We start from the raw sequence: 23,480 nt of genomic DNA on the forward strand, positions 1-23,480 counted from the left end.
TCGCATGCTGATCCGGTGTGCGGGACCGCCGCATGCATGGAGGACGGTCCCGGTTTACACCAGGATGGTGGACGGACTTGAGTCCGTCCGCCATCCTAATGAGCCCCTTAGTTCGGGTTTTCGTGTTGGAGAGGTGCTTCAATGACATAAACAAAGCGCTTCATATCTCGTAATGTCATTCTTCCTTCAGTTTAGCGGCTAACCTACCTTCTGTATTTTTACATTTTGGAAAGTGCCAAAATGAACAGACTTCACTTCCATAGGAACCTCTGTAATAAAAATAAGTTATTTTTCTTTTCAATGCAGAGTCTGAGGCCATTGCACCAATTGTTTCATTGGTCATCAAAGAAGAGGACGATTCCGATAACATAGACGTTCAGGAGTCTGGAAGCATAGTAGACATCCATACTCCTACAGGTGAGTGTTTGATGTTTATGTTTATGGAAATTTTCGGTATATAAAGCTTATTGGCAGTCCTTTGACCATCCCACCAAACCTGTGCCGCCAATACCTATGTGACACAAAAGGGTCTTATTTAGAGTTTGGCGGAGCAAGACTTCTGCTAAAAAGTGGAGCATGCACTGTCCACCATATTTAAGAATACCAGTGGCTTCAGCTCATTCATAATACGGCGGAGGGGACATCTACCCCGTTTTAGAGGATATTCTGCATTCACCCAACTCTAAGTAACGCTCTTGATCTCTAAGAATCTAGGTCGGACTGTCGTCCAATTGAAATGTTATCCAGTACAACTCATTTTGAATAGACTATCTGTGGATGGAACTCTTCCGGTATTGGGGAGTCGTTTTAATGTCCTGGCCCCTATTGATATCCTCCAATATTGCCAAAAAAAGCTTAGAATAGTCTTTCTGGGGAAAATGGGTGCCCTCAGAGAACAGCGAGCAAGAACTAAGACTATGGTGGAGAAGTATTGTATGTCACCAACTCCACAGGGAATTTAAGGCTACTTGATAAATGTCACCAATGCACAAGATTTATATTATCTAACTAGATTACGTTTGCAGCTTTTACATCACCTAGTTGTATTTCCTAAAAATAAGACATGGGCCTCAAATCTTCCGATGTGCCCCTGCGATGAGAAAGCTAGACAAACAACCATTCATTTTATGCTATTCTGTGACTTTTCTAAAGACATTAGATGCTGTCTGTTGTGCCCACCATTTGTAACTCGGGGTATGTTTTACTATCAGGAGGCCTTTAAAATTTTTAGAAAACCTGCCAGATGTCTACACCTGTTGGACGATAGTAACATATATCAAGATTGCAATCAGGAGGCGTAAATCCCTGGTCCAACTTGAAAGACTGTGCTTTGATAATGATTAAACCACGGTTTGGATCGTTCTCCTTTTAATCCCTGTGCTGAAAATCATTAATGAACCTTAGTAACCTGGAGCCTGGGATATGCATGTACTCCATATCTTAACCTTTTGCACTGCAATTTTGTACTGAATGTATGCGTTAAAAAAAAAAATGGTATATTTGCTTTTTATTTCTTTGAACCTCATGTAGGCAAATTATGTATTTTATAGTTTTATCATTTTTAAAGTAACTAATGTATGTATTTTCGTATGAATCTCAATAAAGTTTATTGAATTGATTTGAATAGATTATCACTGTTCCTTTCTCCTTGCTCTCAAACTAAACTGGGTATTCTCTGGGTATTCTCATGTATATTAGTCATGTGAACAAATGACGGAATTTGTGTATAACCAAGCTACAGTATATTTAACTATTACTGGCCACTTTTGTAGGATATTCAAGTTTCTAATCAAATAAATAAAGTTATCATTAGACTGATCTAATGAAATATATATCAAAATCTGCAGCAATGTGCCTCTTAAGTACAATATGTCACTGAAATTATAGAAGAACAGAGGATTGGTAATTACCAGCAAGCTAAAGAATGATAAAAAAAATAGGCACCAATGAGACAAGTTAATTTCCCCTACAACCTCAAGTATAATAACTTTTACATTAAAGGGGTGTTTTTCTTGTACAACAGGTATTCATTTTTTCAATACTGAGTTAGTGCCAAGTTTTGTGGATCAGCTTGGTGTAGAACACGGAGAGAAAGGCACCAATGTTCTTTCGGGTAAGGTTCAAATATTCCTTCTTTGTTACGTTGCTGGAATTGAAAACTGAATGACTAAGCTAAAATGATTTACAAATGCACTCAATTAGAGGAAATGTTCATAAGGAGTTGCTCTCCTATTGACTGTTCAAGCAATCCTACCTGCTCCATGGTACTTCTTTTCTGGGGGAGCAGCAGAACAAGTATATGAGGGACTGACTATACCTCTGACCAATTCTGGGTCTTCCGCATTTATTGGAGTAAGTACTACTGGAGTATCATCACAGTTCCTTTTGATCGTTCAGGAAGTAAGAAGTCTTTTTATGGTGCTTTGTATCTCACTAGAGGGGGATGAAAATTGTCTTTGTTGCCATTTTTGGGTGCTTCCACGTTAGTAGATCTCTTTACGAGTCAGTATAGTCATGCAATTGCTTTGTTTCAAAACTCAGTGTTTGTTCCTGCACATGACCTTTTAATATATCAAAGTCTCACAGGGCTGGTGCATATCATTACTATAGGAGCTCCACATTTGTAACCGGGTGTATTGGCTCCAGCTTACTGTGGGATGTGTCAATCCCAAAACCCAAACATTCCTTTCAAAATTATTATATTTTCTAGCATTCCCCTGTCAGAACTTGTGCAGGGATTACAAGCCTGGGTCCCAACTGTGTTTGTTCAGGAGTCCCTATGCCTGAACTACTATGATCCTTCAAATGCCGAGTACTTGGCACCAGGCCACTAGTGCTAAAGAGGTGAGCATTCCAATTCTCCTCATGGAGTTAGTGTGGTGGCAGAGGCCCAGAACTCAGTAGTCTGTCTCTGCTGTGACTAATCTCTTCCGAAGACCCTGCAGAGTAAGGGCCGTCGGAGGCTGACCTATCATTCCGCCCACCTAATTCAGGTGGTTGGAATTACAGTTCAATTTTCACTGCCAGTCACGCCCATGAAATCCTTGGGGGTAAATGGCAGTAAAAACTGCTAAATGCTCCCCTTGCCAGGGAAATGGCAGAGAACACGCATGGCAAGCGAAACACTGCATTTTTTATTTTCAAAAGAAAATCCAGTTTCAGGATGTTATTTAAAAAATAAAAAAAGGAATATGTTTGTTACAGGGCTCCATCCCATTGACCGAGCCCTGTACGAAACAGAAAAATGTATTGGCAGGAACTGCAGTGACTGTGGTTCCTGCCAATGCATTATAAATTACCACCAGCTTGGCGCTCATTTATAAATGTGCCGGGCAGAGTTGTCTCCAGGCCAACGGAGATTATTCCATCTGCCAAAATCTCAATCATGTCCATAGTCATTGTTTTTGGTGAAACTCTCCTCGACAGGTAGTGACGAGGGGTGTCTCCAGCCGGAGCACCCACCACAGCAGCACAATCAGTTGAGAAGCTCTGCACCAGGATGTCAGCAGTGGTTCTGGGAATAGCACTTGGGAGAAGACAAAAGGGCAGGCCCTGGCATAAAGCTTTCCTTTACATCTGAAAAGAATCTGCTGACATACTTCCGCTATCCACTATCGATCAATCAATCAATCAATCAGTTAATTTGTAAAGCGCACTACGCCCCCAGCAAGGGTTTCAAGGCGCTGGGGGGGGGGGGTGCTGCTGCTACTGGTCGAAAAGCCAAGTCTTGAGTCGTCACCTGAAGGTCAGCAGGTCTTCGGTTTGTCATAGGTTGAGGGGGAGGGTGTTCCAGGTCTTGGCGGCGCGGTGGGAGAAGGATCTGCCTCCGGATGTGGTTCTACGGATGCGCGGGACCGTGGCCAGGGCGTGGTCCGCGGAGCTCAGTTTCCTGTTGGGTACATTGAAGTGGAGTCGACTGTTGAGATAGGCTGGGCCGGTTTTGTGGAGTGCCTTGTGTGCGTGGATCAGGAGCTTGAAGGAGATTCTTCTGTCGACGGGGAGCCAGTGCAGGTTCCTCAGGTGGGGGGTGATGTTGTCGTAGCGCGGGACGTCGAGGATCAGGCGTGCAGAGGCGTTCTGGATTCTTTGCAGTCTGTTGATGAGCTTGGTCGGGGCTCCGGCGTAGAGGGTGTTTCCGTAGTCGAGTCTGCTGCTGACTAGGGCCTGGGTGACTGTTTTCCTTGTGTCTGTCGGGATCCATCTGTAGATCTTGCGGAGCATGCGGAGGGTGTTGAAGCAGGTAGAGGAGACTGCGTTGACCTGTTTGGTCATGGTGAGTTTCGAGTCGAGGATGACTCGCAGGTTGCGTGCGTGGTTGGTAGGAGCCGGGGGTGTCCCCAGTGATGTGGGCCGCCAGGAGTCATGCTGACGGGTTGGGCCCGAGGATGAGGATCTCCGTCTTGTCTGTGTTCAGCTTAAGTCGACTTTCCTCCATCCAGTCGGCAACAGCCATCATTCCCTGGTGGAGGTTGGATTTGGCGGTGAGGGAGTCCTTGGTGAGGGAGAGGATCAGCTGCGTGTCGTCGGCGTAGGAGATTATGTTGAGGTCGTGCTGTCGGGCGATGCGTGCGACGGTGCCATGTAGACGTTGAACAGCGTCGGGCTAAGGGAGGATCCCTGCGGGACGCCCCAGATGATCTCGGAGGCTTCGGACCGGAATGGGGGGAGGCGGACTCTCTTAGTTCTGCCGGAGAGGAAGGAGGTGGTCCTGTCCAGGGCCTTGTCTCGGATCCCTGCGTCGTGGAGGTGCGTGCGTAGTGTGCGGTGGCAGACGGTGTCGAAAGCGGCGGAGAGGTCCAGGAGGATGAGGGCCTCCGTCTCGGTGTTGTCTAGCAGTATCCTGATGTCGTCTGTGGTGGTGATGAGGGCGGTCTCGGTGCTGTGGTTGCTGCGGAATCCTGATTGGGAGGGGTCCAGGATGCTGTTGTCTTCGAGGTGACGGGTGAGCTGGATGTTAACTATCTTCTCGATGACCTTTCCTGGGAACGGAAGCAGGGAGATGGGACGGAAGTTCTTGAGGTCGATAGGATCCGCCTTGGGTTTCTTCAGTAGGGCATTGATCTCGGCGTGCTTCCAACTCTCAGGGAAGGTAGCAATCTTGAAGGAGAGGTTGATGACGTTGCGCAGGTGGGGTGAAATGGAGCTGCCGGCTTTGTTGTGTGGAAGAGGGTCAGACGGGGAGCCGGAGTGGATTGTGCCCATGGTCTTGATCGTGTCCTCGATGCTCACGTTGGCCCAGGTTGTCAGGGAGTCGTGGTCGATGGGGTGCGGTGGGTCCGGCGCGTCGAGGCCTGTAGGGGCCGTCCGGGGTTTGAAGCTGTCATGGATGTCGGTGATTTTGCGGGGAAAGAAGGTGGCGAGGGAGTCGCACAGGGCCTGTGATGGCGGAATGTTGTTGGTGCTGGAGCTGGGGTTGGAGAGTTCCTTCACGATGTTGAGGAGCTCCTTGCTGTTGTGTGCGTTATTGTCGAGGCGGTCTTTGAAGGAGGTCCTTTTGGTGGTCCTGATGAGGTGGTGGTGGTTGCGGATGGCGTCTTTGTGGGCAGCAAGGCTGTCCGGCGTCTTCTCGCTGTGCCATTTGTTCTCCAATTTCCGGCAGGCGCGCTTTGATGCTAGGAGTTCCGGGGTGAACCAGCTGGCTCTCTTGCTGCTGTCTCTGTTGGTTGGCGTTTTCAGCGGGGCTAAGGTGTTGGCGCAGTCGTCCATCCAGCGTCTGAGGATGCGTGCACCATCGTCAGGGTTGGTGGGGTTGGTTGGTGGGTTGAGTGCGAGGTTTGTCTGTAGTTGTTCTTCAGTGACTTTGCCCCAGCAGCAGCGGGGGATCTGTAGGGTGCGGTGGGGTTTTCGGAAGGTGAAGTGGATGCAGTGGTGGTCTGTCCAGGTGAGTTCGGAGGCGTGGCTGAAGGCGACGTGGGGGCTTGAGGAGAAGATGGCATCGAGCTTGTGACCGGCGATGTGGGTCGGCGTCATGACGAGCTGTTCAAGTCCGAGGTTGGCGAGGTTGGCGATCAGGGTAGAGGAGTTGCTGTCGTTGTTGTTCTCCAGATGATAGTTCAGGTCTCCGAGCAGGATGTAGTCTGTGGAGGTCAGCGCGTGTGTGCTGATGAGGTCGGCGATGGAGTCGCAGAATTGTGGTCGGTTCCGTGTGGTCTGTAGACGAGGGTGCCTCTTAGGGTGGTCTTGGGGTCCGTGTGTATCTGCTATGATACCATTACTTGGGAGAAATGATCTGCAAGCCGTCAACCAAATGGTCAATGCTGCATTTCTAAGGCAGTCCTGTCTCCATCCTTCTACACATGATTGTCTGAGGCTATACCCTTCAAACCGGGAGAACCAGCAATACTCTTCCTTGTTTAGGGCGGCTGAGCCACAACCTCCATTGTGTGCTGTGTTGTACAAGGGATACATCAAGTATAATGAGGTGACCCAGTGACCCTCAAAACATGGGCGTCTAAAGTATATGCTAATGTTGGTTCTGTTGGGTACAGAAATTACTTTAATGTGTGATAAATATTTTTGCATGAAGAAAGGGGAACACACCTAATTTGAATTACTCAAATGGTAGTATATTAACAGCTTAATCACTTTTTTCTTTTCACAATGTTTTTGGTTAAAACATAGTAAGGCTGTCACAAGCAAACAAAGATTATTGAAAAACGATGCAAGGCTAGGTGATAAGTGATCTAGAGGTCACAAGATGCTTTAATAGAATAAACTATATACAGTGCTGTACAAAAGGTATCAAGAAAGTTCAATTCAGTGGACATTCGTCCCTAAACACATGAATCTCCAATTTTTATACTGCTTAACCTGCCTTTCACGTGGAGTGGAGAGGGTAGGGAATGGATTGTACAGGTACATCGACGTTTTGACCCAGATAAGTGCACGATTGAAGAAGGAGTCATGGCGGGTCTTCTTCAGGACACGGGGGAACAGCCAGTGAGGCTGGTAACGGTAACCAGTAGAATTCTTCATGGTATAATCCACCAAAGGTTGGATTCTTGGTAGTGATGGTTATGAATCACATCAGAATACAGTTATTGCACGAGTCAAAAAGCTCAGTCGGGCCAGCGTTGAAAGTGAACAGGGCCATCCAGGATGGATTCCACTGGTCTTGTTATACGGTTCCTGCTAATCTAGTAGGACTGCGTATTTAGAACAACAAAACTTCATAATGCAGAGACTGAGTCTTCTGCTATAATCAGTAAATGCTGGTCTGTTTTGTTAGCCCACAGTATCACATCTAAAATCCTAAACCTCTAGAGTTATAGATGATGTCAGTAACCTAGACCATAACTCTAAGATTCTTAAGGAAATCATGGTAACAGATCTAACACTTTCTTTTGCCACTCTTGCATGCCTACAGTGTCACAAAGAAAAGATACAATATTGCATTTTCAAACATTTATTGAAAAGATCTAATCTTTGCAAATTAAACATGAACTGGAGTGTAAGAAAGATGAGACACATTATTGTAATAAGCATTATTAGAATAGTGAAAGATACAAATAATTCAATCATGATAATTGTTCATAACATTGCTAATGTTACTCCAATCTATTGCTAGCCTCTATGCTAAAGAGAGCTTATTGGGAGCAGCCATCTAGCCAACCTTTTGGATCGATCCAACCCATACCTTGGTGCAGTATGTCAGAAAGCCAGTATCAGCGCATCCACGGATGCACCTCAGAGTGTAAAACTATTTCCTTCCTCAGAGGATGAAGGTCGTGGACATTGGGGCAGCATCTTACAGTAGCATTCCGTGATGACTTCAGCAGGAAGTGCACCTCTCACCGACTTCAGCACGGACACGATTTGAATCATAAAATGGCAAGCTAATCAAACTGTGCCAAAGATGGGGGCAGAGTTACAATTTAATCTTTGCGGTCACAGAAAATAAAACAATGCCTCATGTTCTGAATTTGTCCGACTCTGAAGCTAAATGTACAGACTACAGGCTGCCAGTGCTGACCCTGGAACTAAATGTACAGACTACAGGCAGTCAATGCCTATCAGAAGTATATGTGTGAAAGGGCCATTCTTGCAATAGTAAACATGTACAAAGCACTATTATAAAATGAGGCTAAGTTAACACAAGACCTAAAATGGAAGATAAATGCAAGCTGCATAACGCACTTCCCTTGGTTGAAAAAGCGATGACTCAAAAAGAAATAATAATATAAAAAATATATATAAATCTGTGCATTATCTATCTTTAAAAAGTCTTGCATTTCCCATTAAAACTTTAAAACAACAAGCAGATGCTGAAAGCAATTAAAAAGCAATTAAAAACATGCAAACTAAGAAGAAATGCAGAAAATAACTTAATAAAAGGAAAAACCCGATGAAAGAGTCTAAGAGGCTTCTAAATTGAAATGCGGCATCTCCAACAAGTCTGGGACACCCAGTTCTGGAATGTCGGAAGGGCCCATGACAGAACCTGTATCCACACAGGCCAGTTGAACAAGATCCAGGAAGCAAAGAGAGTCCTCTCCAGCCTATTCAACAGAAGTCGAGGGGATTTATTGTTGGAAACTGGGAGAATTGCATGGCAAGGCATAACTTAATAGCAAACTCAAAAGAGCACCATAAGCAGTGAAATACGAGCTGCACTCTCTGAAACCACTGGGCCCGGAAGGACAGAGACCAGTTCTCGTTCAGTTCCTACAACAAGGACTCTACAAAATACTGTATCATGTGTTCATGACGGGGGAGTATGTGTGGTAATTCCTTACCATTAGTTCTTGATGTGTGACAGTCATTGCAGATTAATGCAAATTAAACCAAAATAGCAACCAAAAGAAACAGCACAATTGGAATGCCTCCAAAAACTCTTAAAATAATGAATGTATAAAAGATGGAATAACTCCAAGCACAGTCCGAAATGTATCACCAAATCCAGACCCAACCACTTTAAAAACGTGTGCCACTCCAGAGGTGTTAGAAGCAATAAAAATATGGTGTATCAGTTCAACAAAATGCTGTGGTAACGGAGTCCTTAGAAGTGATTCTACTTTAGCTGAGGAAGGGACAACTTGGAAATCGAAAGTTTAATGGCAAATGCTAATGCCACTTCTTTTTTTTTTAAACAATTAGGCTTTCAGTCTGCTCAATTTATGAAAGTTAATTTGTGAAAGAGGGACTATTGGCCACAAAGTAACTTTCTCCAAGAGAATGTGTAGGAGGAACTAAGACATTCGTAAAGCAAGTCACAACCTTGAAAATAGTTACTACATAAGAGACACTTGGTTTCATCCCACAGCACCTCTGAACATTTAAAACTAAGCAGCTACCATCTGAAAGTAATAGAAATTCAGGGGTTATCAATGGCACAGGAATACTCTTCAAATAACACCCAAGGTTAGCCATTGAGGCATTACAGACACCATGAAGTGTTATCTCCTTGAAAACGTAGGAATAGCCTAAAGAAGTTGCAAAGTCGTGTAGACTTTAAAAAAAAACCTCTTTGTTGTCATGCATGCATTCATACTGATAGGGCAAAAAGCAAGCTTCATGTAAAAAAAAAATGTGCGCCTATTTCTTCATACCTGCTCACAGGGAAGTGTTTTAGACATGCAGTGAAATGAAACATTGATATTGGTAAAGAAATGAATCGGTGAATCACCATGTGGCTGATGGGGTTTCAGCTACAGTTAAAGGCAATGTTTCTAAACTTTCTATGTTAAGCATTGTTTACGTTTACTTTATTTGCCATGATTTTCTGCATACATGTCAAATTATAAGGCAAAACTATTTAGTTGCCTTTAAATATTTCCATGGCACTTGATTTGATTTTAAAACCTTCAATGTCCAACTTAACTGTAAGATCGATCTTAATTGACTTTGACCATGTTGAAGCATAGGCATGTCATTCTGTATAATATCAAACATAGAGGAAACAATAATATTCAAACAATAAATGTATATGGACAATCTGGTCATCCCAATTATCGACAATTGACAATGCTGTTTTATGACTTTCCTTACCAATTTGTATTTAGCCTTTCAACAGCTTCCTGTTGAGAAATGTTCTGAATTTCCGTGTATGTGGCATAAATACAGCATTTAGAATGAGGTGTTCTGGGACCTATTACAAAAACTTGTAAATCAATATGATCATGATCAGAGGGCAGTGATAAGTGTTTTTTAACTGCGGACAAGGTGAAATGTTCTAACCATTTCTAGCATAACTTTCCCAAGCTATAGGTAGAAATTACTCCTGAGTGTTAAGTCTGAATAAACCAGGGGTCTTGCCTGGTGTTTGCTGTAAACCCCTTGGAAGAGTTTGAAAAACAGGCATTGCAACCATTGGCGTCAACTAGCCATAATAACCACCCACCTGAACTAGAACGGATTGTATGTTTCCATTTTGCACCATCTCATTGAGCTGTTGTTCTATTAAATTAATACAATTCAATTCAGTTGTTTTTATATAGCACATAGCTACCCGAATTCTCTTTTTAACCACTAGCCAGTGAAGGGCTACTAGGGCCGGTCTGGCTGAATGGTGCTTAAATGGTCACTGGGGGTGATTTTAAAAATGATATCAATTATTTTGTATTTCCAAGGCCTTGTACGGGAGTGAGATATGGGGCTATAAGGTAACTGATAAATTACAGATTATACAAAATAAATTTCTAAGACGGATTTTAAAAGCACCACAGCGAACATCCGCATACTCTGTACATGAGGAACTGGGAGGTCAAGTACATCACTGACTTAGTTGCAGTTAAGCCTCTGCTCTACTGGGTGAATGTCTGGTCCAACGAAGAGGCATCTTTTAATCAAGCAGAAATTTTGGATTGTCTTTCATTGAATCATGCATTGGAAATCCCCTGGCTAAGATATATCAAAGAATCATTCTGTGCACTCTGAAGACCAGATATATTTATGAATCACAACATAGTGAAGAGGGAGGATAAAAAATTAAATAAAGATTTGTTTTTAAAAAAATAGGCTAGTGTCGAGCGTGAAGGAGAGGAGCTTAATAAGCCTATGGTAAGAGCACACGCTCTTGTTAAATCAGTGCCAGGAAAGGAGCCTTATCTTACCATTTTAACCAGTCCCCATGATTGTTTTTTAATTACTCATTTTAGATTCAATATGTTTGATCACTTAGTTGCCTCTCCTCCTGGTTTTGTAGTACGAACCGAGGATAGAGGGCCCTGTGGCTGCGACCATAGGTCTCCACAGGATATTTTACATTTTGTTTTTTTATGTAAATATTTTACACATCCCAGACGACAGTTTCTTAAACGTAATTTAAAAGAAATGGGATTTAGGCAGGCTTGTGTTGCTCTTATGCACTTGCAACTTTTGCAGAATGTCAGTACATTGTTATAATGCACTTTTTAAGAGCAATGATAAGATCAAGGAAATCCAGATATGATTGAGATAGGGAGGAATATTTGTGAACCATGCTATGATGATTAAAGGCTTAAATGGATAGGAAAGATTTTACGGTTGCGTTTATGATACAGGATATTTATGCAACTATATATTGCTGATACTATGAACTCTCGAGAGCAATTGTAAGATCAAGATAGTTTAGAAACGCATGAGATTGGCAGGGACATTTCTAAGTTTAATGTATGATGAAATATGTTTTTTACTGGATTTGCTATTGTTTTTTAATGTATGATATAACAGAAAGGGGTGGTGGTAATAGCTCTATGTCTGTGCCTGTGATGGAGTCTTCTATGTCTACATTTTCCCCTAATCAGTTTAACCTCAACTTCAGTTTGAAAGAGGTCAACCTGGCTTTAAGATCAAGCAAGGGAGGTAAAGCACCAGGCCCAGAAGGGGTCCCGATTCACCTTTTTAAGGCTAATATTGATCTTTGAGCCCTCTCTTGACTCTCTTCTTTAGATCCTGCCAGAGTGTCGGAGTCCCAATTTCCTGGTCTGAGTCTCAAATTGTGCCAATATTTAAAAAAGCTGACTGCCCCACGTACTACAGACCAATTTTTTTGCTAGATTCTTTGGCTAAAGTTGTGGGTCGCATACGTTTATGTAGATTACAAGGGTGGACGACCTGCAACAACATCATCTTGGACCTACAACATGGAATCCAACAGGGAATTGGGACCATGGGGCAAGCCATCAATTTGAATTTGTTAATGGGCAAATATGTACACATAAAACATGGTAACTTGTTTGCAGTTTTTGTTGATTTGTCTTGCGTTTTTGATTGTGTAGTCCATGATAAACTCTGGTCCGCCATATTTCGAAGGGTATAATTTAATTTAATTGTGGGTTTATATAGCGCTAGAATCGACTCCCGGAGGAGTATCTCCGCGCTTCGACCGCTGGGGAACCCGTCTTGGCTCACCCTGAGAGATGGTCCCTAATGGGTATCTCTAAGGTGCGACCAAGCATCCACGGCGGTCTGGGGGGGCCGTTGTGAAGATGAGGCAAGCTAATGCCCAGAGTTGCCGAGTGTGGTCCCTGACTGGAGTAGGCACCGAGGCGAGAATTATAGAGCCCACTGACCCTGGTCCACGACCCTGCCGCGTTGGGAATCGAACCCTGGTCCCGGGCCGTCCTCTGCTTACGGGTCTGCCGCCTCTAACCAGTGAGTCACACCTCTCCACACCTCATCACTATTGTTAACTTTCTCAGATATCTTTACTCAACCAGCTCTGCAAGGATCCGTTTTGGTATGAAGGGTGAATGTACACAATCTTTTAGTATTAAAAAAGGGGTTCGTCAAGGGTGCGTACTTGCTCCTTTTTAGTTTAATTTGTACATTATTAATCTGGGCAATTCTCTTGCCATTATGTGTACGAATCTGCCTCAAATTGGGCACTGGCCAAAACCGATTCTGCTTTATGCGGATGTTGCAGTGCTTATGGCCCGCACCCCATTGGCTCTGCAGCATCTCCTTGATAAATGTTTTCACTTCATGGAGAACCTGGGCCACTAATTAATATAAGCAAGACCTTTGTCATTAAAATAGGCTGAAAAATAGCCAAGTGGCGTAACATTTTAATAGGAAAAGCCATTTTACCACTAACGCCCTCCTTTTCATACTTGGGCATTTTATTTGATTGTGAAGGGAAGTGGGGAAGCTCCATAAATTCCAGACAGCTGCAATTTGTTAGATCAATCACGGCCCTGTTGAATTTCACTGGGAAAATGGGCTTATAAACAGCACAAAAATGTTTTAACTATTTATAATGCTAAATGTCGAACTATTGCGATGTATGGTTCTGAGTTGTGGGGGTGTATGAATGTCGAATCATTACAAATGGCAGGAAATTTTAAAAACCTTCTTGCGCTCCCTAATAGCTGTTCTAATTTTGTGTGTTACTCTGAATTGGGCGCTACTTATTTAGCGGATCTGATAAAGGTCCAGACAGTTCTTCTTTGCCACAAGATCTGGATCATATGAAATTTAATTGTGCCATTGAAAAGGACTGCTGTGGCTCCGAGCTTGCCCTAAAAATTCCATAGTTAAAGTTTATCAAGAAGTTTATGTCTGATCTTAACCACCCGGAATACTAGGATCAACCAGAAACCTTGAGTAACATCACAAGGAAATCATTAAAGACAGAGTGCTTAAACCTAATGGAGGATCTGAGACTCTGTGGAATTGGTCAAACCAACTGTTCAACACAACCAAATGGTTCTGACCACTTTTTCAAAGCAACCCTACTTAACTAATGTTCCTAATGCCCAGCATAGGTTTGTCTTAACGCGCTTTAGGCTTGATATCTTTCACCATTTGACGAGCATTCCGAATATTTATAATTGGTCACGTGACCTAATGTATTGTCCTTGCGATAACATGTCTAAACAATCTACTGTGCACATACTATTCTTTTGTAAATTTTATACAGATTTTAGGAATTCTTTTTATTAAGCCTTTGATGAAATCTTTAAATTTTAAACAATGTAGGATAGCGTTTTTATATCTGCAATTACTTACAAATCTGTATACATGCGTGGTATTAGCAAGATTTCCAAGAGCTGCAATATCTAGAAGAAAGTCACTACCTGCTGTATGCTAAACTGTGCATGTATTTTACTGTTCTTGTTTTTAAACTATCTCTATTTCTAATGGATTCCTTTTTTTATGTATACTTTTATGATACACTTTGTCAATCGAATAAAGATGATAATGAATGAATAATGTATGATATCTTTTATGGCTGTGTTCACTGCTGAATAAAGATTGTTTATTATTGTTATGGTGCTTAGGTATTTTGTGAAGGACTTTGCCTGCGGCATTCTGGACCCTTTGGAGTCTTTTTATCACAATTTTTGGACTCCCTAAGTAGAGTGAGTCACCATAGTCTAGGCATGAGATTATTAGATCCTGTACCACTATTCTCCTAGTGGATTATGGTAACATATGTAAGAACATTCTGAGGGATTTCAGGATGCCGAAATAGGATCCCGCTAGTTTTCTGGTCTGTGTTTCTTTTGTGAGTTTGTCATCTGTCCAGAAACCCAGACTTTTTACTGCCTGGGCAGGCTCAGGTAACTCTCCTAGTTGTTCTGGCCATGACAGTTCCAGCCATCTTGACCTGTTGTTCCTGACCACAAGTACTTCATTTTGTTGCCGTTGAATTTCAGACTGCTTGTGAACATCCAGTCTGTGACCTCCTTAAGGCATGAGTAAAGCTGAGTGGCGGTTCAGCTGACATCGGGTGTAAGGGCCATGATGATTTGTGTATCATCTGCCTGTTACACTGAGGGAAGACCGTGTGACTGTACGATTTCTGCTAGGGGTCTACGTACAAGTTGAGAAGTGTGGGGCTTAGTGAGGAGCCCCGTGGGACTCCACATTGTAGAGATGGATGGTTGAGTAGGGTAAACCTTCGCACACCTGGAAGCTCCTGTTACCCAGGAAGGCTTCCAGCCACTTGATGGCATCTTCACTGATTCCGACTTCCCTCATCCTCTGGATGAGGGTAGGATGCAACACAGTGTTGAAGGCTGCATTTCGATCCGACATTATCATTGCCAGTGAACTATCTTTATTTAGAACTGAATGGAGTTCCTCGGCTGCTACCCGCAGTAGGGTCTCTGTGCTACAGCCTGATCTGAAACCTGTCTGGGTGGGGTGGAAAATGTCATGAATTTCCAGAAAGCTGAACAGATGCTTATTAGGAAGCTTGCCTAGTTGTTTGCTCACTCCCGGAAGCAGGAAGATAGGTCTGCAGCTATCTGCCAGAAGTGGATTCGCTGTAGATTTTTTTAGGATCAACTTTACTATTGTGTGTGTCTGTGCTTGGGGAATGTAAGCACTTAACAGGGAGTGGTTAAGAATGTCCATGATGATGGGCAGGTGGACATTGTAGCCTCGACCTAAAATATAAGGAGGGACCTGGTCCAAAGGAGATTCTGATTTGATTGACCTTAGGGTGGACTCCATAGTTACGCTGCTCAGCGCAACGAAAGATGACAGGGTGGGTCCTATAAACTACGCTGCTGGGGCGATGGCATTATGTGTGGCAGATAATGGTAGGAGGATCAAAATGTTATTAACTTTGTTAAGAAAGTAGTTAGCAAGCATGTTGCAGCGTTCTTTTGAAGACAGGAGACCTATGGAGTAGGAGGGAAGATTCATGAGGCCATTTACTACCTTAAATAATTCCGTGAAGGAGTTGGGGGCATGCTCTATTTTTTCCTCAAAGTAAGCAATTCTGGCCAGTCATATTGCTCGTTTGTAGTTTGTTATAGCTACTCTGTAACAGTGTTTGATGTTTTATGCTTTCCTCCATTCTCCCTCCCTCTTTTATGCTTCTCTTTTAACAGGGTCAGCTCTGGTGTATACCATGGGGCTCTACCTTTTGTCTAATTTAGTTTAGGAAGTTTATGGGGAACCGTGGCCCTAAAGTGTTTATTAACCATCTCACAAATGTGTTGTATTGTTCCTTTGTGTCACCATTTAGAGTGGGAACTGATTCAGTGAGAGCGTCCATCTATTCCCTTATGTTGAGCTTGGACCATAAGCGCTTAGGTTTTTGAGAAGGGAGCTGCTTGACTGTTGTTTCGGAGACGTCGAGCCAAATGGTGACTATGTGGTGGTCAGACCATAGTATAGGGATTGCTTCATCTGTCACCAGATTATTAAGATTCGTAAAGACAGGGTTCAAAAGATGCCCTTGATTGTATTGTGTGTACGAGTCTTTACAATTTGGCTTAGTTGTAGTGCTTCTAGATCTTGGATTACCACCTTTGCAGTTTCACACCCACTTTGCTTAAATCGATGTGAAGATCCTCCAGTAGAGAGACATTCGCTTTTTGAATGCTCCATTTTGCTGCTAAATCAGTTAAAGATGCGGCAAATTGGGAGACCGTCCCAGGAGGGTGGTACATTACAGTGCCTGAAAAGGTAAAGGTAGGTGCAAACTCCAGTGACAAATAAAGACACTTACAGCCCAGCGTGTGTATTGGAGTAAAGGTGGCAGTGACTTCTTTCTTAAAAATTATAGCTACCCCCTCTCTTCTGTCATCTCTATTACACCTCACTATCAAGGCTGAAGAGCCGTGGCTATGTCTGGGGTTACATCTCATAGAGTATGGGATCTATACACACCAGATTGTTTTGGAAAACTAATGCTGCAGAGGAAGAGCATTTTCGGGGCTGCACATCATTAATTTTGACTGGGAGTACTCATTTAAATCACTGTCAATCTTGATTTAACTTGTAGTGCATTCTATCACATCTCAGGTTGACTAATTTTAGCCATGTTTCAGTTAGAAACATGTCATCGGGTCACTTCTCCTCTAAGAAAAAAAATAGCTCTGCACTGTTTTTAGGGCGGGATCTTCAATTCAGTAAATACATCTGCTTGTTATGAGAATGGTGTGATTTTTTAGATGGTTTGGTGCTAGCGATCGGTGTAGTGTAGTGTGATATCCTTACCTTCCACTTTTATTTTGTGCAGGTTGTAGGTGTATCAAGCACTGGTATTACATTCCTACAGTTATTTACCTTAAACTTGAAGCAGTTTTTCTGATGTATAGGTTTTTCTCATCTTTAAAAATGAGCAGGGTCCCAGGCCCCTGGCACCGGGCGGACACAGACGGCCGCATACATGCTGAGCGTAGACAGCACGCCAAAATGGCAGTTCTAGTCAGAAATTATGTCAAACAGGAAGTGGCTCCAAACACGGCCACAATTAAAATGACACAAAGCCCCTGCCCTTCACCCCTAATAACAAGAGGCAGTAAAAAAACTGTAAAACCCAGGAACGATTAAAAAGATTCCCCCTACGTCAATTTTAGTAGCAAAACAAATTAGCAGCAATTTGGTTATACAGGTACCAGACAATGTTGCAGAGCTCGCATCCGCGCCACACTGTGCCTTAAGTACTGGGCTGGATCAATGCTGAGCGACTAGACCGTACTCCAAAATGGCAGTTCTAGTCAGAAAGGATGGAAACCAGGAAGTGGCTCTAAACACGGCCACTATTTAAATGATAAAAAGCCACTGCCCTCCACCCCTAAGAACACGATGCAGGAAAAACATAGTAAACCCCAGGAACAATTACAAAGATTCCCCAAACATCAATTTTAGTAGCAAAGAAAATTAGCAGCAATTTCGTTATACAGGTACCAGAGAGTGTTATAGAGCTAGCGTCACGTAACCTGTTGCCAACCATCAAAAGGGTATGCTTGGCATATTTACATATTTACGATTAGCCAAACCAAGAAATGTAGTCTGATGTACTGTCATGTTTAGAAATATAATTTGGCAAGGGATTTGACAAGCCTAAAATAAAGCATACCTGCCCTGTACCTGTCAGTGTCATGTTTCCCCAACAGATTTAAGGTCAACATTTTCCTTCCAATATTCATAACCCTGCATGGCTAGTTGTGAAATAAATAAATTTGAATAAATCAATGTTGTTTGTGTGAGCATATTTTGCTTCGCCGGCAAAGACGCAAGTTTATAAACATAAAAACCAGGATCTGTACGGACTTGACCAGAAAAATAAGTGAATTTTTTCAAATATTTATTAGGACTACCCACAGGTGGTTTCAGACAGTGTTTCCACTGTGTATGAATAAAAACAGCACCCGGAGTACTAACTCTGTGTAAAAAGTGATGTGCATGATGACAATAACAAAACATTTCAACATAATCTGCAGAATTCAAATAGAAATCCTCATTCTCAAATACAGTGTTCAATTATAATTCAGATAACATATTAGAAACAGTCATAGCATCCCATTCATTGTACATGGAGCCTGGGGAGATAAAATCACCCATAACAGCTTTAAAAACATGTGGAATTCGAAATGTTTCAATTGGTCCAAACATATCATAGGGAACTTTATCCCAAACAATACATGTACAGAAATTACAGTAATGTTCACCAGGGACAAGTCTCTTCGGAGGTTATCTGAAGAAGAATGGGGCATAAGTACCTCAGCTACAAGTTCTGGTGAAGCTCCATCTGGGAGGTAGTGTCCATTCAAAAGGAGAAAGAAAACTGTGATAAACCCAATCCAGAGCAAAAGAAAAAATTATGAAAGACAAATCCAACAGTAGGACCATAGATGAACCAGATAAGTCTGTTTTCGACAAAGGTAAATTGCACATATGGAGGTATGTGAAGAGTCAGAAGAAAAATCATCAATGTCAATAAAATAACCAGAGGCAGTCAAGGTAAAAAAAAAGGAAACTCAGTGGGCAAAGGAGAGCAGGTAGATACTTCCAAAGACGGTTGAAAGTATATAACTTCATTGCAAGGCACAGCAGTGGAATGTGAAAATGGCAAACTCACATTATGATGAAAAGTTCAGCATCTGTAGACCCCAACCGGGGTGTAGAAAGATTTGGACTGCCTAAAGCATGTAGAAGGATTTCGCGCAGGGTAAGGAGAGGTGTAAAGGAACTACCCAGGAACCCCAATGGCCTACTATGTAGGACTGCCACAAGGTGTAGCTTGATCATATCAATTGAAACAAGTCTGTTGTGTTTACAATCAGCGAGCAGTGGCATAAGTACAGTTTGAGTAACTTTAACAGCAAAGACAGTTACCAGGGCATGATAGGACGGACTGAACTCTTTTTTTATCTGCGATCTTCTCCTGGACAAGATCCCCGACTTTAGGAATCCCACCAGAAATCGCTGGCTGCTCTTTCACTTCATCAGTGGCTGAACGTTTAGAATTCAAATTGAACTGCTCATCTCAGAAGTCTTGTAATTCTTGATACACATCTAAACATTCATTGATGTCAAAGGGAGCATTTCTAGCCACGGTGTCCCAACATACTTTGGGACCCCAAGGAGAATCTCGTATGTGGTGCCACCAGTAGCGTTTCTGTAGTAAAGAAACTGTAGGTACCACACCAGCATGAACAGACGCTAACCCCTCATGAGCAGCTATTATTAACTCTAACCTGAATTCCCTGTTGGATATCACTTGATCATCCATCCCGGGAATGCGGGCTAAGGGGATATTTTAAGGGCTCAATAGGAGTATTTTGCTGAATAGCCTTTAGACAAGGGCTCGCCACTAACCGAAGCAGTGACCGCAGCCATAATGTCAACATCAGTCCTTGTTCACGAACGAGTAAGCACAGCTACTAAAACTGTCTGAGCAGCCACCTTGGCAGCTTCATCATCCAATGAATTCTCTGCAACATGTATACCAACACGTTGATGACTCAATGTATGAATAACATGAGCCCATGGCAAAGCATCCTTAAGTGCTGCCACCTTGCCGTATAGAATTTATGCTTGATAGCTTTTCCATTCAAGTGCCATTAAGGTAAGTTATCGTTAAAGGCCTGGGCACAGAAATAGGAATCACAGACTATCAGCGCGGGAAATTCAGGATCCATGTGTTGTAGTGCCAGAACCAAAGCTTTCTGTTCAGCCAGCTGAGTGGTACAGTCACCTGAGGTTTCTTTATATGTTTTGTGCCTGAAATACACCATCTTTCATGAGACATGCTGCTGAAAATCTGTACTTCGTACCAACCGCGGGCTGGGCTGACCAATCAATATATGTTTTAAAATCATATTAATCAAGAGGCAAAATTTCACTAGACACTGGATATTCTTGTTCATACTGGTGGTATGCCTGTGCTAGTAAAGTAGAATCAAAAACATAATCCACATTGGTAACAGTCAAGGAAGTGGCCCAATGAATCCAACTAAGTTTTCACGTTAGGAACACTGGCCTTGGTGACAGCCTCTAAGGCTGAAACAGGAGATACTACAGTAATGCATTTCTCCAGAGTCAGTGGACGCTCCTACAGGGCAGCTGTTTGAACTGCAGTCAAAAAATGTTCTGGCAATGCAAAACGCATTTCCATATTGGAATATAAGTGCAATCACCACTGTTTCACCGTCATTGAACAAAACATATGTGTATCCAGTGGAACACACAATTATGGGGATTGCCACTTTGGTAGTGCTAACCTAAGTGTGTAAATGTTTAAACTCAAGCATGTCGATCTGTAACTTTCTGAGAAAATCACTGTGTTCAGTATTCCACTGTGCATAATTTGGTATGTGTGTTGTACCAAAGTTTAGAAAACCCAGAAGCTTTTTCAATGAATTTGGTGTTTGTAAGAGAGCACATTTCTCTAAGAAATGTGGTGCTAGCTTTTACCTTCATTTGACAACTTGCATCCCAAAAATAGGGCACTGACAAAGGCAACTTTGGGTTCTAGAAAATTGTTTTTTTTTGTCGGGTTCTGCAAATCCCAATATTATGCTATTCACCCTGGTCAAATATGTAGATCATCATCCGTGTGGTAAATATCATCAATGTATGACAATACTTCTGGATAAATGTTTTGAGAATTGATGTTACTCGGGCAGCAAACAGACCTGGACTGTTCTTATACCCTGTGGGAGCCTACAGAACCTACTTTGGGCCCGAGTGCTGTGAAGGCTGTTAAGCCATGGCTTTCAGCGCAATATATTGACAGGAAAAAACCTTGGAAACAGCCAATGTCGTTTTGTATTTTTTTACTAACAATTTTGTTTATCATGTGCTATGTGTGAATGTATGACGTTACTTCTCATACATTCACAATGCGGTAGTTTACATCGCGTTCGTTACAACGCAATTCATTACAACGACTTGTAGAGGTGCTGGATTTAGGATTAGTATGATTTACTATTCCAACTCCAGTGTGTGGAACAGTAGGGAAGGTGTTTCAATAGTAAATCATACTATTCCTTAGTGTAGAGCGCCATCCAGTGCAAGTCGTTGTAATGACTTGCGTTGTAATGACCGTGTTGTAAAGCTATCGCGGTGTAACGACTGTGTTGTAAAGGTGGTACTCCGCTATATGCATTTTGCACCACAAAAGCGTGGTTTTTACTGTTTAATTGTCTACAGTCCATATCACAAGAAACATTGGATTATTCATGGTGGAGAGACAAGGCTCAATCACACTTTGATATTCTAACTGTGATAAAATCTTCCTAACAGGGCATTTAACCTCATGTGTAATAGAGTATCGTGCTTGGAGTTGGCTAATCTATCTCAGCCAGGAGAATGTCGTATTCATTAGTTAAATTCTGACAGAATATTACTTTAATAGTACGTGATATGTCACCCTACATTTTTAAGTCTATTTTATGAAGTGTACTGGAGGTATGAGCCGCTGTTCTGTAGTTTCAACTTGAAGGTAGTCCTTAGTTAGTCCCACCACCAGAAACTCTTGAAGAGTCTGATGAACTATGGTGGCCTCTGCCGCACTGTTGACCAGGGCTCCCGCACACATCTTGTACCAAGAAGAATTCTGAGTATTTGTGGCATATTTAGGGGAAATTGTAGCCACTTTCTTTTTTTTTTTAAATTGTCCTTTCTTTTGTTGTGGAAGTTTCTCTTCCTTTTTTATGATGACATCAGAAGAGTGGTGTGAGTACATTTTCGGTTTCACATACTCCTGTCTGCGGTCGCTTTGACCCCTGTCTCTGACCTTCTGTCTGCAGAGTCTTGAAAAGGACGTTTAACAGAATACTTATACTTATCAGGCTGTTAAATTATATCTCTGTTACGCACATTGCAATGTTATTCGGAAGACTCCGGTTGCAGAGATCCACTCCGGCCAGGTTTTTACTTTAGCTTTATGTATATCCCAGTGCTTTGTAGAAGATTGTGGGGTCTGCTTGGAAACTTTGGCATCAGATTTGCCTCTAAGTTGTGGCTTATTAGGCCTGGTTCCCAGACTATCACGACTTATAGAGGTATAGGTTTCAAAATAATTGTAGAAGCCATGTGTCCTTGGTTTGCCTCTGGAACTGTAGCGAGCCATTGGCGTTTTTTGGCAAAGAAGCTGTCTCCCCTTTAATATAACTTAATACAATTGAGGAAACGGTGGCTAAGTTGCCAATGAGTGTCATCCGCAAGTCGAGGGCAGGGGCTGCTCCATGTTCAGCCTGAATCTTTTTAAGGTCTTCCGTTAAAACAGCAATGGACAGAGTACCATGGGTGATGGTATATATAGCTGCAAAAACAGTGCCCCACGTATTACACTCCTCAACAGGGAGAACCATCCCATGTGGAAGACACATAGTGAAAATTCTGAATTTATCATGGGGTCCCATATGGGAAAACACTGCCTCAAGCGGATTTGTTTCTTGTGCAATTCAAAACGGAATGTCCACCCGTTTGGTTGGGATTTTACCCACAATGGCATTAATAGTTATAGGACTAACGGCAGGCATGGCCAATTGAACCTGTCCAGCTTGAGGAGCCCTTGCTGGGGCAGTAGTGATTGCACACAGAACATACTGCATTAAACGGCGATATAGACTGAACAAATGGTTTAACAGAGAAATGGTGTCACGCTGTTGTAATTGTTGTGCTTTAGGATAAGTTGTATAGCCTGCTAAGACTGGTCAGGTTGTCCATCACCACACCATCATTACTGAGAGGACCCAGTCTGACATGATGTTCTTGGTATGTTAAAGGAATTTCTAAATATTCCTAGGCTCTATTTGCAGCTGGAACTTCAGCCTCATCGTATGCATGAAATGTTTGTGTATTGGCATTGGCTGAAGGAAAATCAACCCAGGAATAAAAAAACTTCACATCTGTATTGTAGTTGAGTATGCAGTTACTGCTTGCCTGCAGTTTACAGGAATGACTACTGGTTGCGCTATATTTAACTAATTGAATTCAAAGAAAGGAAAATACTATAGGCAGGGCCACTGGAATTATGCGATCGTCCTGCTGTGGTGATTTCACATAATTATGAATTTGATGTTTTTGCCACATAGTCCATCATTTGCAGCGTAATCTGCAGATTTTAACAAAACTTTCAAGATCAAACGGTTCAAAAGTTACAAAAAATACAGTGACACGTGTTGCTGCACAGTGGAAAGCCCTTTGCAAAGCTTGACTGGTCACCTTTCTTACTGCTATATCTGGGTATTAAACTGGTACTAATGAGGTGCAACCAATGCCCAAACAGTGTTACCAAGTGTAAAAATGATGACATAATGAAGTAATACTATCACATATTGTGCCACGTTTTGCAGCATAATTAA

At 42.5% G+C, this 23,480-nt stretch overlaps 1 protein-coding gene across 3 annotated transcripts in view; it reads left to right on the forward strand.

Annotated features, from left to right (window-relative positions):
- Positions 1-23,480, forward strand: part of LOC146775773 (uncharacterized) — a 409,198-nt gene that overhangs the window by 289,549 nt on the left and 96,169 nt on the right. For all 3 annotated transcript variants that reach the window (XM_085636851.1, XM_085636852.1, XM_085636853.1), the window contains exons 4-5: positions 307-417; positions 2,024-2,113. In XM_085636851.1, coding sequence (XP_085492977.1) covers positions 307-417; positions 2,024-2,113 — 201 coding nt within the window. The remainder of the gene's footprint in view (positions 1-306; positions 418-2,023; positions 2,114-23,480) is intronic.

The sequence above is a fragment of the Triturus cristatus genome, chromosome 12 (assembly GCF_964204655.1).
Source record: "Triturus cristatus chromosome 12, aTriCri1.1, whole genome shotgun sequence".
Classification (NCBI taxonomy): Eukaryota; Metazoa; Chordata; class Amphibia; order Caudata; family Salamandridae; genus Triturus; species Triturus cristatus.